Source organism: Canis lupus, chromosome 30 (genome assembly GCF_003254725.2).
Source record: "Canis lupus dingo isolate Sandy chromosome 30, ASM325472v2, whole genome shotgun sequence".
Taxonomy (NCBI): Eukaryota; Metazoa; Chordata; class Mammalia; order Carnivora; family Canidae; genus Canis; species Canis lupus.
In genome coordinates this window covers 34096200-34113273 of record NC_064272.1, presented here as the reverse complement: position 1 = coordinate 34113273, position 17074 = coordinate 34096200, and the positions used below count along the sequence as shown (strand labels likewise).

The 17074-nt window shown below is 58.5% G+C and overlaps 1 protein-coding gene across 20 annotated transcripts in view; it reads left to right on the top strand.

Moving 5' to 3' along the window:
• The window catches only part of TLE3 (TLE family member 3, transcriptional corepressor), a 93485-nt gene that overhangs the window by 24606 nt on the left and 51805 nt on the right, over nt 1-17074 (top strand). For 9 of the 20 annotated variants that reach the window (XM_035708768.2, XM_035708771.2, XM_035708772.2 and 6 more), the window contains exons 7-16: nt 5960-6164; nt 7872-7888; nt 11366-11485; nt 12247-12297; nt 12911-13063; nt 13462-13603; nt 14168-14367; nt 15108-15184; nt 15905-16154; nt 16444-16691. In XM_035708768.2, the coding sequence (XP_035564661.1) occupies nt 5960-6164; nt 7872-7888; nt 11366-11485; nt 12247-12297; nt 12911-13063; nt 13462-13603; nt 14168-14367; nt 15108-15184; nt 15905-16154; nt 16444-16691 (1463 nt within the window). The remainder of the gene's footprint in view (nt 1-5959; nt 6165-7871; nt 7889-11365; nt 11486-12246; nt 12298-12910; nt 13064-13461; nt 13604-14167; nt 14368-15107; nt 15185-15904; nt 16155-16443; nt 16692-17074) is intronic. The other 11 variants (XM_025472314.3, XM_025472319.3, XM_025472324.3 and 8 more) reach the window with 5 other exon arrangements.

The window sequence follows — 17074 nt, the reverse complement described above, 5'->3', positions numbered from 1 at the left end:
GTGGCCACAGCGGGTCCCCTCTCCCGCTCTGCCTCCCTCTTTGGAATTAAAATCCTCTTAGGAAAATAACTTTTTTTTTTTCCTCTGAATTCAAAGAAAAGAGTGAGATTGGGGAAGAAGTGCTGCTTGGATTAGCTCCACTTCCTTTAAGTAGTATTTAGGAAGCTACAAGTTAGGTCAAGGCAGCTCGAGGCAGATATTGGAATTCAATTAAAGCCAACGAGTGGGGCCTGTGACCCCCATTTCCAAGGTAATTGCTTCTCGGGCTCGGAGTGAATGCAGCCGTCGCCCTGTCATTAAGCAGGCGGCCGTCTAATCGCCGCGCCTGACGGAGCCTCACAAGGCAGGAATTACGGACAGCTGAGGCAGGCTCGGCTGGGGAGCCAGGCCTCACTGCACCCCGCGAAGGGGCGGCCTGGCTCGCAGGGGAGGAGCGAGCAGAGCAGGCTGGGGAAGGTGGGTGGAGGCTGGGGCGGCAGGGCAGGGCCTGGGCCCAGCAGGAAAGGGCGACGGAGGGAAGGGCCCGGGGGGGCTCTCGGTAGCGGCTGGTGGTCTGTCCCCCCAGCCCCGTGGTGCTGTTGGGTTTGCCGGTCTGGGGGGAGAAGCAGCCCGGCCCCCTGGTCCGGGATTGAGGCTTTGGGCTCGTGCCTGCTTCATCTGGTGTTGATGGCTCTCTTGGGCCCGGGGTGGAAGGACTCTGAGGTCGCCGCTTGGCTCGACAGTTCGGTGTGTCTGGTGCGGGCACCTGTCGTGGCTTATTCATCCCGTGGAGTAGAGTGCTTCTAGGGCCTCCTGGGGCGGAGGACGCGATCCAGCATCAGGTCGGTGTGAAGGGAGAGTGGCAGTTGGGGGGAGCCCAGGCTTGCTGGCCAGCGCCACCCCCGACCTGCCACTGGGGAACTCCGGTATCCCCCAGAGGAAGGCAGGTCCGAAGATGCCTCTGTGCTGGCCAGGGCCTGGCAGACAGACCCCAGTTATTGCAGGCCCCGTCCTCTTCTAGGCCGTTTGTTGTTGGGAGAGGAATCTGCAGAGGGTGAGGATCCCTGTGCATGAGGGGGGTTTCGTCCCTGGAGCAGCATCTTGCAGAAGGCATTCCTAGGCAGATTGTAGATCCTGTGAGCCGACCTAGCAACCACTACCAGAACCTTCTTTTACATCCCTCTGTGTTGGTCCAAGGTCGTTGAACCTGATGGATGGAGGGACTCTTACCCTTTTTGCCCCCAGACAGTTTGGTTTGCATTCTCTTGGAGATTTATTAGTGGGAGACATAACAGTGTTGACTTGATTTATTTTATTTTTTTTATTTTTTTGAGCTAGGGGGTGGAGTGAGGAGGAGGAGGAGGAGGAAGAGGGAGATTGTAGCTTGTCACAGACAACATGGTATTTCGAAGCCATGCCTGAGGGCTTTGCATTCACTCTGGGATGTAGATGCACGGGATTCACTTGACTGAGTTTTCCACGAGGAAGAAGGCAGAGAGAGAGCATGTTCCAGAATACATCAGGTTCTTTCAGCCTGGCAGCGTGCTGGGGAGAGGGCATGCTGGCTCCGGGTCCTGGCTCTGCTTGGCTCCTCGAGCGCATCCCCGTGTCCGAAATAGAGTAGCAAGGGTTGTTGGGAGCTCTGAAAGCTATTAGAGAGCACAAGAGCTCAGTTCAGCGCGGGGCTGCGGGGCCCACCAGCCACATAGGTAGAAGGAACGGGGAAGGCCCAGGGCTCCTGGGAAGGCAGGAAGTGTTCATTTTATGCAGTCAGAACTCTGTGCTTCCTCTGGTGGGTGTCCTCAGTGGGGCTTGGCTCTGGAAATGCTTAGGCAACTTCGCTAAGTTTAACCCAAATCATGAACCTGAGAAGTGAAGCATTAAATCAGCCAGCAAAGGCATTAAAGCGTGATGTGCATAATCCAATTACACGTACTCTGGGAGGAAGATCCTCCCCATCAGCCTCTCCTGTAAGAGGCCCTACCTTCTGAGCACAGGGCGCGGGCACTTGACACACGCGTGGAAGACAGGGATACACTTAGAGCCCGTGGGACACATTCTTTGACCATGCTTGTGGTCTGGCCTGAAATATTACAGGAGGGACCAGTACTCCTGGGTGGGCTCGGTTCCAGGCACTTAGCCCCCTCTTTGGGGGTTGGAGGTGGAGCATCGGATGGAGGAGTGTATTGGAAGGAGTCATGGAAACCGGAGATGGGCTGCAGCAGAGTGGTTAGCTCAGTCCCTTCTTGGAGGGTGGATTTGATTCCATTTCTCCCCACTTGTCACCCCCCCCACTCACATGGTGCTGTATTTCAGCCCATCGTCCTCTGAAGTCAGGGACGCGCCACAGGGGATTGAAGTGCAGCCTGGAGACAGCCGGTCGCGCACCGCCTGCCTGCCTGCCTGCAGAGGCAGGGGCCATGACATGGGACAGCAAGGCAGGTGCATCGTTGCCAGCCAACTCCCCCTGCCCTGCCGGGGAGAAAATTTTGTTTCACTCTCTTGCATCCGAGACTGTGATGAGCAGACGCCACGCCCAGCAAGCGCTGGCATCTGCCCTAGCCCCAAGAAGAGATAAGCCTTGGAGGTTGGCTCTTATGTCCCTACTCCCTGGAGCCTGCCGGCCCCTCCTGACTGTGCCTTCGAACCATACAAAGGACGCCTCTTTCTGGTTGTGCTTTTGTACTTGAAGATGAGAAGTATATGGAAATTTCCTTTTCCTCTGTTGCAAAGAAGACACTGATGTCTGACATACTACGGCAGTAAACTGCCCCCCCGCCCCCCCCCAGGCTTGGAAGCTCCGCAGCTTTGAAAGCCACGGTTCTCCAAACGGCCACCATAGCCTTTGTTCTGAGTTTCTCATGCCGGTTTGCAGGATCACATTTCCAGGAAGCAGGACACTCCGCTGTGCTCCTTGTCCCCATGAGCTGTTCTAGCTGTATCTCAGCAGGCCTTGGATAAGAGGCACAGATCTGGGAGGTGGATGGTCACTTTTGGACAGAGCTGCTCTGCCGACTTAACTTCCAGCCTCTCTCCCTTGTCTGCCTTTTCCAACATTATCACGTACTTACCCAGTGGAAGTGCTGTGAGCAAACAAGCCAGCCGCCACTGGAGGTGCCAGGACAGAAAATACAAGGTTCCCATCTTCCTGGAACTCACAAATTGGCAAGCATCCCATAAAGATGAAAGAAATGGTTATATTTGTGATTCATGCATCGGTTTTTGCTAACGTTAACTGAGTACCTACTCGGCCTTGACATGCAGCATAATGCATGTGGTCCTCGCACGATGAGAAAACCAAGGCCTGGAGACTCGGTCCACGGACTCCTCTAAGGTCTCGTGGCTGATAAAGGGTAGAGCTGGATGCCTGCCTTAGCTTGTCTGGCCCCGGTGTCTGGGCTGTTAGGACTCAGCAGGGAGACATCGGTGCTGACCAGGAGGATGGGGAGGGCTTCCAGAGGAGGAGGCATTTGAACTGGGCAGGGCGTCCAGAAGGTTGGGTAAGAGCAGAGCTTCCCCGGTAAGGTAGGAATTGGGGTATTTGGAATGGTTCAACTGCGTCTTTCCCTGGGCACAAATTGGTAGCATCAGATTTATTCATGGAGGGAGCCAGCCTTATACCCTTGCAGCTGCTTTCCCTGAAGCCCTCCTCCTCCCGTCTCCCTCCAGCGGTCTTACCGGCTGTGCACTGTAAAAAGTGGATTAAATACCTCACTCCTTGCTTTCTGAGATTTTATGAAATAGTTAACACTGGCAAAATTAAAGGGCCTGTCAGCAACTGGTCTAAAACCACAGTGCTGCTGGCGGAGACCCATTTTTTAAGACTGGGCGTGTAGATAGAGTTGGATGGTTGGCCCACACCGGGGAATGATGGGTAGCCATTGGGAAGGACGTGTTAATCTGTACAGAACAGCCTCAAATGAAAATCCAGTTGTGTAGTAGTAGTAGTAGTAGTAGTAAGGTTGGCAAGAGCCTATTTATTTAGGAATACGTTTACCGTTTGTAGATTTTCGTAAAGGAAAATTCTAGAGAGTGGTATGGAAGGGTAATTTTTTAAGAGCCATATTTTTATCCATACTATATGTAATATATTCTGACCACACATTTTTTCCTTCCTGTAGTAAGACCTAACAAATTATAATTTGTTTAAAGAGAAAAGGTAGGGGAGGTCAGATGTAAGCCTCTGGGTCCCAAGAAGAGCCTGAGTCACTGGGCTGGGCTGGGCTGGGCTGGGCTGGGTCTCTGCCTGGGGTCCCCTGGCTGGGCTTTGTTTCTGTGCTGGCATTTTGGGGCAGATCTGGGGTCAGTGCCCACCAGCCGCTTCCATAAATCATCCAATAGTAGCTGTCCCAGCTCTGAGCGATGGCCACTGGTTCCGGCCTTTAACCCAGAGTTGCAAGAAAAGCCCTGGGGGGGGCCAGGGGGTGGTGGTGGCCATGGTTGGCTTTAGCTTGCAGGTGAGCCCAGGTTTGCAGTTTGCTGCATAGTTGAGGGGAGAGTAAGGTTCTTAGGACCCCCTGACTGTAAAACTTAACTGCATTAAGTTAAGTTAGGGCCTCCCCTCCAACCAGAACTGTAGACCTTCCCCCGTGTTCTCCTGTCTGCCAGCCGTGGCCTCCGAGCCAAGTTTATACTGACAGGCAAGCTTATCAGATTTTCACTCTCTGTCATCCCTACCAGCTCTTCTTGCTTTGGGGGGTCTCCTTAAGAACACGCTTTGGATAAGAGGGGTGGTTGACAGATTTGAGTCCAGATCTCTTGCGCTAGTGGTTGAACCTGGCTGGTTCCAGCCCTCTCCGTGTCGGTTTGCCATCTGTAAAATGGGCACAAGCCCTCCTTTGCCACCTGGGGCGCAAGGGTCAGAATATTTGGGAAGTGCCACACACTCACTCGGGCATCCAGTAAATGTTGGTTCCCTTCTCTTGTGCTCACTGAGGTAAATATCAGCATACCCAAGGCCCCAGCCACTCCTCAGAAGTATTTGGCTGCGGTGTAACCCGCCCCATAATTCCTGTGGTTCTTGGCACAAAATTAAGAACGATAAGATAAAGGTCGTTTTGTAGCGGCTGCTGGGGAGGGAACCAGGCTGCCCATGCCAGTCCGTTGGGTGTGGAATGCGGAGGGGAAAGAGAAATACCCTAGGGCTAGTGTGACCAGGGGTACCTGGGGCCTCAGGGAGCCGCGGAGCAGAAGCCTGGCCTGGGGATTGTTACCGTTAATGTCCGTGATGATGACTGTACAGAGCTTGATGCAGGTGTAGGGATTTTAGAACAGTGCAGGGCCCGTTGTAAGGCCTCTGGTGAATGGTAGCTGCTGTTAGGAGATCACTCAGGAGTAGCCTGCCTGAGGTCACACAGCTAGGAACTACCAAAGCTGGGATTTGAATCCTGGGCTGTCTAGATCCAAACCTCCACTCCTGTTCCTCCGTTCTCCGCTCTGATGTCCGGCGAGATTAGCTGTCATTCCGCTGGCCCCAAGCTCTCCCCTTGACCTCGGAAATTTTCTTCTATGGCCTGGCCCTGGCTTCGGCTAGCCGGTCTGGAGTTCCTGAGAATTAGGGAGGTTTCCCAGGATACGGGCTCAGGGTTGGGAGCCACTGGCTGTGAATGTTCAAAGGCATGCAAGCATGAGCAAGTGTGACGGCTGACTTAAAATTGGACCCCCCCCCCCACGCCCCAGAGAGGGAGCCCTGATGACTCTTTGGTTTTTAAATGCATGCTGTATTTATCTCAGGCTTGGAAATGCACCCTGAGGAATTCGTCCCAAAACTGGAGGGGTGGGGGAGGGATAGGTGGAGAGTTTGAAGACCGACATCTTGTGCCTTAATTGCCCTCAGTTAACGGACTTCCTTCAGCCAGAAAGCATGTGGACTGAGCTGGGGGCAGAGGTTTGGGAGGGCATCCCCGCCCCCCCGCCCCCACCTCCAGCGGCCTCCCCCGCTGTCCCTGCTCAGCTGTGCTCACCACCCACTTCATTGCAGCAACAGCAGCTCCAGGCACAGCACCTCTCCCACGCCACGCACGGCCCCCCGGTCCAGTTACCACCCCACCCATCAGGTCTCCAGCCTCCAGGGATCCCCCCGGTGACGGGGAGCAGCTCCGGGCTGCTGGCGCTCGGTGCCCTGGGCAGCCAGGCCCACCTGACGGTGAAGGACGAGAAGAATCACCATGAACTAGACCACAGAGGTGCGGCCCAGAGCTGGGACAGAGGGCGGGGCTGGGGTGGGGGGGCCTCCGGTCGGTCTTCCTGCCAGGGGACACAGCAAGTGTTGTCAGCCTGGGGCCAGGAGTTAGCAAAAGATTAGGTGCCATCTGTTGAGTGCCTAGAACATGGAAACCAGAGCCCCACCCTCCAATCCCTGCTCCGTGGCAGGCGGTCTCTGTTCCGGAAGAACTCTCCAGCACCCTCCCATCACCTAGCTACACGCTGCCCATCCTTAAAGGGCCAGCCCAGTCCTATTCCTTCAGGACGCCTTCCAGTCTGTGCTGGGGGCCTTTTTCCAATTCCCATCAGCGTTGAAGAGCGAGAGTTCCCCAGAATGAGCCCTTGGTTGCCATCCTCCTATATCCTACCCCTGGAGGAGGTTTCATCATTAGTCCTCAAAGAACAGGGGCCAAGATCCTGGCTTTTAACTTAGCATATGTGTCCCACCAACGCGGGTGCCTTGGGAAAGGTACACAGTTGGCGTTCGGGGAGAGAGCTGCAAGTCGACGGCCTTTGAGCAGAAGTAGCGATCTCGCTATTGCAGGGAGGTGGTTGGAAAGACTTGGAAATGGAACCCCAGCCTCCTTCACCAGGCCCTCGCCAGGAGGACCCCGGGGGGCCCAGGAGGGCTTGGTTTGTTGGGGAAGGACACCGTCATGGCTCCCTCGCAGGCCGATTTCAAAACTTGCCACTTCATGTGGCCTGCCCTTAGATATTGTTTCCCAGTTTTTTGTGTTTTTTTTTTTAAGATTTTATTTATTTATTCATGATAGACATAGAGAGAGAGAGAGAGAGGCAGAGACACAGGCAGAGGGAGAAGCGGGCTCCGTGCAGGGAGCCCGACGCGGGACTCGATCCCAGGACTCCAGGATCAGCCCCTGGGCCAAAGGCAGGCGCTAAACTGCTAAGCCACCCAGGGATCCCTGTTTCCCAGTTTTATTGAGATATAGTTGACCTACAAAATTGTGTAAGTTGCAGGTGTACACCATGATTTGGTTGGCCCGTAGCTACCAGGGCATAGGGCCAGTGCCTTCCAGGACCCCCGGGTGCCACCCCATCCGGCCCAGGCCAGGGCGCGCTAGGGTGGTAGCAGAACCTGGGAAGCAGACCATGCTGTATGTCCACTTGGCGGAGGAAGAGGGGCTCCGCACAGCAGAGAGGGGAATCGGGGAGCTCGTGCTCGGCTGCGCAGAATAATCCGGGGCTTCTCTGCAAAGACCTGCAGCATGGCGTTAGTTAAAAAACAAAAACGCCTCCCACGGTTCCTTTCTTTGTTTTTTTCTCAATCCCCAGATCCCAATCCCCAGATCCGCTAGGTGTTCTGCGTAGCATGACCCTTTCCAAACTTGTGGCTTGCAAAAAGGGCTGACCGATAATCTCCGTGCCCTTCTTGGCATGTCAGGGAGAGCCAGGCCACAGGCCCCCACCCCACCCGGGACTGCTGGCCAAGGGGGGGGCATTGGGAATGGGGGGGGTTAATTTTCAAAGTGGGAAACGTCACCTAATGGCCCTGCCTTGGCTGGCCCACAATGACTCAGAGGGCTAGGACTGCTGCCCATTTTAAAACGCATGAACTAGCAAAGCATAGAAGCCAGCTGCATGAGACTGATCTTTTTCCCTTTTTTTGTCTTTTTTTTTGTCTTGGGGGGGCCTGTCCCTCCTCCTGTCCGGGCCTTCGGTCCCCGAAGAAAGAGAATCCAGCGCGGTAAGTGTCAGCACTTGGGAGCCTTGGAGTGTGTTTGGGGTGCTGGGAGGAGGAGGAGAAGGAGGGGGAGGAAGAGGGGACCGCGTGGGGTCCTGGAGGGGTGGGGTGGTGGTTGTCATGAAACAGGAGTTGCCACCTGCTGAGAGTGACCTTCCGTTGGGGGGAACCTGTCATCTTTCCAGGCTTCCCTTCCATCATTTGGCAAACGGGTAGCTTTAAGTGAGCTCTAACCCTCTTTTTTAGGAGAGGTGATTAACCAGAGAGGGCAGCTGGCCAGTCCGTGGAGTCCCCGGGCGGCCCAGGGCCCTGTGTCCTGGGCAGGGTTGCTTCCCTCCTCCCAAGCGGGCAGCCTCCCCTATGATCCTATAACTCCCCACTTCCTCCAAACGCCTGAGGTTTCTCCTTGCTCTGGGCTTTAACTTGGTTTAAGAAAGTGCTAGCGAGCAAGCATTAAGGCCAGGCTGTCTGCGTGTCTGCCAGCTTTGAGATTTGTTGTAAATCTTTCTGATCACACTGAGGCTCAGAGGTTCTGTTTCAAGTGAATAAGCCTTCTGAATAAGCGCAGTGGAGTCTGGATAAAAAAAATCCTCCAGCGATTAGCAAAGCTATTTTATTCCTCATCGCTGTCCTTGTATCTGGGGCCATCTAATCTGTTAGGATGGCTTTGGTTATTACCTCGTGTTAAGTAGGGCTTGGAAGGTCAGGCAGTTAACTAACCATCTAGACGGCAGCCTCCTCGGGCAGCTCCCTCCCGACCCCCTTCCCTCCCGGCCCTCCACCAGGCTGACTTTTTTAACCTGCCAATTAGCAACAGTGCTCTCTCTTCCCCTCTCCACCTGCCCATGTGCTCAGGAATCCGGGTGCACGTTTGGGCCCGGCGATGGCTAGGTACGTTGGGAAGGGAAAAACTGAAGCTGAAAATCCGTTTTGATTGCTTTTAAGTAAATGTTGATCCTCAGGAGGTGGCATTTTTGGGGAGGTGTTTGGCCTCGGTGGGAGTGGGGGCTGGACTGGACCTCCTCCAGGCCTGGGGTCTGGTCACCCAGGGGGACCCACTTCATGGGACGCCCGGTCTCGGAGCTTCAGTGTCTGTATCTGGGACACGTGCATATTCCTACCCAGCCAGCCTTGTAGCAGAACCCAGCATCAGGAGGTAACCCGGTTAACAAGTAGCCGCTGCGAGTGACACGGGGGTTTGAGGCCCGACACCCTCTGTCTTCACATTGTCGTCCTCCCCATTGCTGTTTGCATTTTGTACCCCAGTCCTCCGTGAAAGCCTTCTGCTGAAAGAGGCCCCCCGGGGAGCCCCCAAGAGCCGAGCTTCCCTCGTCCACACCCATGCAGGGCGGGCTGGGAGCCGAGGGGGGCACCCTGGGGTCCCTGGAGAGCCCAGTGAGAGTGAGTCCAGACCCCATCCATCCGGGGCCCCGGGGCGGGTGAGGCAGCGGTGGGCCTGTGTGCCTGTGGCCCTGGTGGCGGAGGCCGTGCAGCCTGCAGTAAGCAGCCCTCTGCAAACCAGGTTGTCAACAGATGAGGCCCCCGCAGGAAGGACAGGGCCGCGGCCGCGCAGAGCAGGGGGTGGCGGGCAGGGTTGAGGGGGGGACGACGGCTGGACGGGCTGGAAGCGGTCCCAGAGGGGTTAGTCTGGAGTCCAATTAGAGGTAGCTTCATTCATATTTCCTTGCCTCGCCGAAGCAATAAAAAATACTTAGTTTTTTGGCCGCCTGCCAGCCAGAGGCGGGCTGGATCGATGCCGCTAAATGCCTGACATGACTCTCTCCGGTAGCAGCGAGGGTTTTCAGCCTGACTGCAGGAGAAGAAAGGGCTCGCTGTTCTCCCAGCCACGTACCGGGTCGCGAGGAGAAACCCGAGCAGCCGCGGCCCCCTCGAGCAGCCGCGGCCCCCTCGGCTGAGCGGCCCCCTCGCCCTCAGCCGCTTCCCCCTGCCAGGGAGGAGGGGAGAGGAGAGGAGGGGAGGGGAGAGAAGGGGAAGGGGGAGAGGGGCGAGAAGACAGGGGAGGGTGGGGAGAGGGGAGAGGGCCTAGCCTGCTGCTTAGCGCAGTGGCCACCGTTGGAGGAAATGAAATGAAATGCAGTGATTTTTCCGCCGGGCTCGGGCTCGCAGCGGCTAATTGAATCGCGGCCGAGCGCTCCTGCGCGGCTGCGGGGAAGGCTCGGGAAGGCTGGGGAAGGCTCGGGAAGGCTGGGCCGCGCTTCCATTAGAAGCTCCAATTTTTTTCTTCAAGGCTTGATAACTCTGCCATTTTAATTTGCTTCGGGCAGAAACTTGGCAGGGAAGGGCTGCCCAGAAACCGGCTTAGGAAAGGAAATGAAGTTGTGCGGCTGGCTCCCACACCGCCTCCCCTTCCACCCACCCTGGCCCCCCCAAACGCCGGCTCTGGCCTCCAGGAAAGTGGGGGAGACGGGAGGGGCCTCGGGGTGCCCTTCTCTACCCACGTCCCGCTGCGTCCCCGCCGTGGCCGTGTCCTGCACGTCCGTGCGCGTGGGGATGCGGCTGGACCGGCCTGCATCGCCCTGCGGTCTGGGTACCGTAAGCCCCCGGAGCGGAGACTGGGTCTGGCTCGTTCCTCCATCCCTGGCCCCCCAGCCCCAGGCCCCATCTAGGGGAGGTGCTCAGGAAAAAGGGGTGGAAGTAGAGTTTGGTCTCTTAGAAAGGAGCAAACCCCAGCAGGCACCTAGAGAGGCATTGCTTCTGATGCTCTGCGGCCCTGGGGGGCGCGGGTTTGCTGGCAGGTACCCCTAGTGGTGGCTCCTCCCTCCCTGGCCCCGCAGCCCCGTGCAACGTGCGCCGTTCCTGGCACCCCGAGCCAGCCGACCGCCTCCTCTGTGGGGTGTTCTCCTGCCTGCCTTTATGCCTTTTCCACCTTTCAGAGGGAGAGGCTTCACGAAGTTGCAGGTTTTGTTTCTTTATAACCCTGCTGCTTCGCTGAAGTGGCTGGAGGTCGGGCAGTGGAACAGTAGGACGTGCACGCAAAATGCCAAATTGTCCACCTGCATGTAGAAGGCCCGCCGTCCCCGCTCCCCATCAGGCTCCCCATTCCGGTCGGGTCCAGCCGATGAAGGATGGCATGTGGCCCCTGTGTGTCAGCAGAGGCCCATCTTTCAAGACTCGGTGCAAATTCTGCTTGTCCCTTCTTCGAGCAGATATACGTGGCCGGCCCAAGGTGGGCGGTGAGGGAGGTGTGATCCGGCCCCCACAGAACAGACAGTCTCACAGGCCAGAAGGCAGAGAGCTCGGTGCAGGTCCATTCACTTCATGGCAGCATCATGGCTACAGAGGAGAATTGTGCTGCTCCCAGGGCGCCCACCCTTCCGGGGAGGCCCATTCTGGAGAGCTGGGAAGGCTGCTCTGGCGAGACTCCGATGGAGGGGAGCGTAGCAGGACACACACACCTCCACTGACCTCATGGGACGATGTGCACGAAGTGCTCACACTGAATCTCCTTCTTGTTTCCAGAATAACTCCGTGTCGCCCTCAGAAAGCCTCCGGGCCAGTGAGAAGCACCGGGGCTCTGCAGACTACAGCATGGAAGCCAAGAAGCGGAAAGCAGAGGAGAAGGATAGTCTGAGCCGATACGTACGTGTAGGGGCACCGTGGCCACCGCTGGGTCTGAGGGAGCTGGGGTGCGGGACAACCCACAGGCCTGACTTGTGGGTGCGAGTCAGAGACCCAGGGGAGGGTGGGCTGTGAGCACCAGGGCCACAGCCAGGACGGGGAGCGGCTGAGGGGAGAGCTGTGGGCCAGGGCACAGGCAGGCAGGGCGGCCCCGTGCTCCCCTCATGGCCCTCCCAGACCCTGGTCTGCTCCAGGGGGCCGTCCCTGGTGCCCCCACACTTTGACCCCACAGTGGGCCAGCCTGTGCAGCATGAGAGCTGAGACCGAGGGAAGGGGGCTATGTGATGCCAGGCCCCGTCCAGCCACGTTGCCGCTTGTGGCCCTGGACGGGTTCCCCAAGTGCCTTGGCTGCATTTCTGGGAGACGAGGCTGATCACGCCTCCTGCATGGAGTGGCGGAAGCCCTGACATGAGGCTAGCACACTTCCTTGTCAGTGATGGTGGCTGTGAAGCTTCTGGAAGGAGCCAAGTTAAAGGGGCTCAGAAGTACCGTAACGGGGCAGGTGTGGGTGAGGCAGCCAGGAGGTGTGAGAGGTGACCTGGAACAGGGCCGGGGGCTGGGCGAGTAGAAGGCCCGTATTGATAGACCAGAGAGGAGAAGGCGTGGACTGCAGGGCTTGGCTCTGGCTTCCGATTCCAGCTGGTGGGAGCAGGGGGTGCTTGAGGCTCAGTCTGGGGTGTGGTGAGGGTGGCCCCCTGACCAGCTCCTCTCTCGGGGTGCAGGACAGTGATGGAGACAAGAGTGACGATCTGGTGGTGGACGTTTCCAACGAGGTGAGCACGGACGGGCCCAGGCTACAGTATGCTCGGTTTGGGGTGGTTTCAGGCGGTTTCTCCCCTGACTGAGAGCTGCTGGGTCCCAGCTGCTGTACCAACACTGCTGGCAGCCTGAGCGGGGTGGCGAGGCCTCTGGTGTCGGGGCATCAGGCTGGTCAGGAGGAGGAGGGCAGGGCTTGGCTGCATGGTGGCTGGGGTTCCTGGGATGGAAAACCCGGGGGGAGAGCGCAAGCACGCCCCAAAGATCTCCGGCGAGGGCCAGCTCCTGCTCCCCGTGGTCCTCCAGGTCCACTCCATTCTCCCACCACCCCCTGGAACCTTGAGGCTGTAGGGGTCCTGAGGCCCCACTGCCCAGTTTGGAGTCCTGAACTTGGGTTTGATCCTGGGCTGGTCACCGTCCCCAACCCCCGCCAGGCCTGTCTCCCATCTGTGGGATGAAGGGGTGAGACCAGATTTGTGAGAACTAGTCGTCCCCGCTTTGGGGCCCTCATCCCTCTCAGCCAAACTGCTCTCCCCATCAGTGTGTGCACTCCCTTCCCGTCCCCAGTGCAGGGAAGGCTCCCGGCTGGTTGTTGCCTTTACTGCATCTCTGCACCCTTTGTGCTTTTAGGACCCAGCGACGCCCCGGGTCAGCCCGGCACACTCCCCTCCTGAAAATGGGCTGGACAAGGCCCGAGGCCTGAAAAAGGATGCCCCCACCAGCCCTGCCTCAGTAGCCTCCTCCAGCAGCACACCTTCCTCCAAGACCAAAGACCTTGGTCATGTACGTGGGGGTTGCCTCTGGCACCGCAGAAGCAGAGGGCTAGGGCAGGTGGGGTGGAGGAAGAAGGTTCTAGAAAAGGGACAAACTGGAGTGGTCGTAATTGGAGGGCAGAGGGGTGGAGTACAGAGAACACGGATTGGGGTGTGGCCCCCCCGTTCAGATACTGGCTTTCCCCACTCACTGGCTGGGCCCTGTGGTACCAGTTCATGTTTCCAAGCCTCGGTTACCGCCTCTGTAAAATGGGAACCATCACCGTAGTCCCTGCCACGTAAAGTTGGGTGAGAATTGAGGGGCTTTTGGGCAGGAGATTGCAAACTGGAGCTGGCACTGGGTGTTGTGGCCAGCTCCCAAGTGCCCAGCTCTTGAGAGAAAGGAATCTTCCGATCTTCTCTCTTCAGAATGACAAATCCTCTACCCCTGGGCTCAAGTCCAATACACCTACTCCGAGGAACGATGCCCCGACTCCAGGCACCAGCACGACCCCAGGGCTCCGGTCAATGCCGGGCAAACCTCCAGGCATGGACCCGATAGGTATAATGGGTAGGCACGATGGGGCTGGGTCTCCGTGCTGGGGGGGTGGGGTGTGCCCCGGGTCGGGGTCAGAGCTGCATGGACCGGCTGGAGCACCAGGCAGTGTGTGGGAGTTGGGGCCCAGGGCCCGCCTCCAAGGAGACTCCGTGGTCAGGTTTGAGGAGGACGTGGACACCTGGTGTGTTAACACTGGTGGCAGGGCCTTCCGGGGCACTGTTGGACTCGGCGTGTGGCAGGAGCTTCAGACGGGCCAGGACCCCCAAGGTCTGACCCCATCTGCATCATTAGTTCCGTGAGACTCTGAGCCAACCCCCTTCTCTGGACCTCCGTGTCCTGCTCTGTAAAAAGAGATGGGCACCACCCTCAGCTTGAACCTTCTTGGACTGTGAGGACCTGGACCTTGGACCAGGTTGATGGGTTCAGTCCAACTGCCTGGAACAAGCAGCTTTCGAGTGCAGAAGACCTGCAGCTGGGCTGGGAGGCATCGTGGTGGCCCGAGCTTTGTCCGGGTCGGGAGGGGCGGGCACGGTCCCCCTGAGGGTCTCCCCCCGGTTGACGTCCGCCTCCTTGCAGCCTCGGCCTTGCGCACGCCCATCTCCATCACCAGCTCCTACGCGGCCCCCTTTGCCATGATGAGCCACCACGAGATGAACGGCTCGCTCACCAGCCCGAGCGCCTACGCCAGCCTGCACAACATCCCGCCGCAGATGAGCGCGGCCGCCGCCGCCGCCGCCGCCGCCTATGGCCGATCGCCAATGGTGAGCTTTGGAGCTGTACGTAGACCTTTTGGCTCCTTTTGGGGGGACTGGGCAAGAAGCGGGGAGGTGGTGGAGGTTGTTAGGCAGCTGCCTCTGGGATAGACTGTTTATTAGGAAAAGAAAAGGAACGTAGACTTTGGGGTCGGTAGACCTGGATCCCCACCCCCTGCTCACCCCGGTAGTCGTCTTGTGACATCACACAACTCAGCCCTCCCACCCTGCCTACCCGGTGGGGGTGTCTTTTTCCATCTGAGAAATGGGGCTGCTCCCTCTTTTTTCTGGGCTCTGTGGGGATGGGAACCCCAACATGAGTCCAGTGACTTCCACGTAGCCTGGGTTTGGTAAAAGAGGTTGCTCGCATACCAAGAATGAGTTCAGATTTGGGTCGGCAGAGAGGGGCTCTTTTCCAGGAGACGGTTTCTCTCCTGGGCGGCCTCCTCCCCATGTGATGGGCCTACTGAATGCCAGGGGCAGGAATGAAGTGGGGTTGCCCCAGAGAGCTGAGGGTGTGGGGATCAAGAATACTGGCTCAGAGTTGGGGGGTCTGGACTGCCCCCTGTCTCTGCCACCTGTCCTGGGCCAGACACTTGCTGCCCGGGGCAAGAGGGAAAACAGGCCCTCCTCTGCTTGGCTGTCTTCGGGTCTTGAAGAGGCAGCTCTGTGTGGGCAGGACCTAGGATGTGGTGAGGAAGAGGCCGGGGGCGGGACGCGTGGTGGCCTCCCTCACTAAAGGCTGGCCTTGTCTTGACTTACAGGTTGGCTTTGACCCTCATCCTCCCATGCGGGCCACCGGCCTGCCCTCAAGCCTCGCCTCCATTCCTGGTGGAAAACCGTAAGTTCTGTGTTCACTGCATGCTGCCTGGGGAAAGCACACAATCCCCCTCCCCCGTCCCCACTACCTGAGAAGCTGTCTGCCCTCTAGAGGTGCTCCCAGACCAGGTGGTAGCCCCAGGAAACAGCTGCCTGGCCACACTCCCCATCAGCCCTGGGGCTCCTGCTGAATGGGAGGCGAGGGTGTTGGGGAACGCTGCATCGGATAGGGCCTCCATAGCCAAGTGATGTGAGCTGCCCTGGCCTCAGGAGCTCCTCTGGGTTTCAGCTGCTGGAAACACCCCCCAGCGGGCACCCACGGTGCCCTAAACAGCGGGAAGACGGTGCTGGCTCACCCCAGGCTCCGTGATTCACCCTCGGGGAGCAGACATATTTCCCTCCCTCTTACCCCTGGGCTCGTAAAGGAAAGGGTCACCTTCAAGCTGAACCCTTCCCAGGGGGATTCGTAGATGGTAAGAAAGGACACTCCAGGGCACATGTGAGGCTAATCACATGGTCTGGAGCCGAGGGTGTGTGAACAGGAGCAGAAGTCAAGCCTGGGATCGTAAGCAAGTCCCCTCCCTTGGGAGAGTCAGGCCAAGAAGGTTGGGGTTACTGGGTTCCCTAAGATTTGGGGACTGGGGCCTGGAGGTGGGCCAGTCGGGATGGTGCTGTCTGACCTGGGCAGGACTCTGGCGGCTGAGCGGATCGGAGGTGACACAAGGGACGTTCGCCCTTTCAGAGCGTACTCTTTCCATGTGAGTGCCGATGGGCAGATGCAGCCCGTGCCCTTCCCCCACGACGCCCTGGCCGGCCCCGGCATCCCACGGCATGCCCGGCAGATCAACACGCTGAGCCACGGGGAGGTGGTGTGCGCCGTGACCATCAGCAACCCCACGCGGCACGTCTACACCGGTGGCAAGGGCTGCGTGAAGATCTGGGACATCAGCCAGCCGGGCAGCAAGAGCCCCATCTCCCAGCTGGACTGCCTGGTGAGGACCCGGGACTACAGGCCTCCCTGGCTGGCGGAGGGGCAGCCCTGGCCGGGCCGCGGAGCAAGCCGGCTGACCTCTTGGGGCCTGGGTTTACCATCTTTAAGTGGAGATGATTCCAAACTTTCTGGGGTTTGTGACGAAATGCATGAAAGATTGAAGGGTTGTGGATGAGGGAGGGGTCGGCCTGACACCTGCCGTGAGTGAGGGCCGGATGTGAGCCGGGGCGGGGAGAGTGCTTGGTGCCACTGGGTGGCCCGAGCTCAACGTTGCCCCCTTCTCCCTCCAGAACAGGGACAACTACATCCGCTCCTGTAAGCTGCTCCCCGACGGGCGCACGCTCATCGTGGGCGGCGAGGCCAGCACGCTCACCATCTGGGACCTGGCCTCGCCCACACCTCGCATCAAGGCCGAGCTGACGTCCTCGGCTCCCGCCTGCTATGCCCTGGCTATCAGCCCCGACGCCAAAGTCTGCTTCTCCTGCTGCAGTGACGGGAACATTGCTGTCTGGGACCTGCACAACCAGACCCTTGTCAGGTGAGGCTGCGATGGGGAGCAGGGGGTGCTCGTGCTCGGGAAGGTTGCGCTGGTCGTAATGGGGACCGGCCTGTCCGAGGGGCTGATGGCCGTGGGGTGGCCACAACGGGGTGGGCTAGGACACCTGGGTGAGGAGACCGCCTGGCCTGCCTTGTGCGAGGGGGCGGCCACCTGTCGGGTGCTCGGCCTGGGCAGAGGATGGAGGAGAGCTGCAGAAGGTTCTGGGAAGAGGGGAGCGTGGAATTCAGAGCAGTGGAGACAAGCAGAGGGGGAGGACTGAGGAAGGAGGGAAGGCATGGGGACCAGGTCAGAGCAGTGTCACGTGGTGGTTATCGCGGGGCCTCGGGAGCAGCGGCCCAGTGTGACTGCCCCCGTTACAGCCT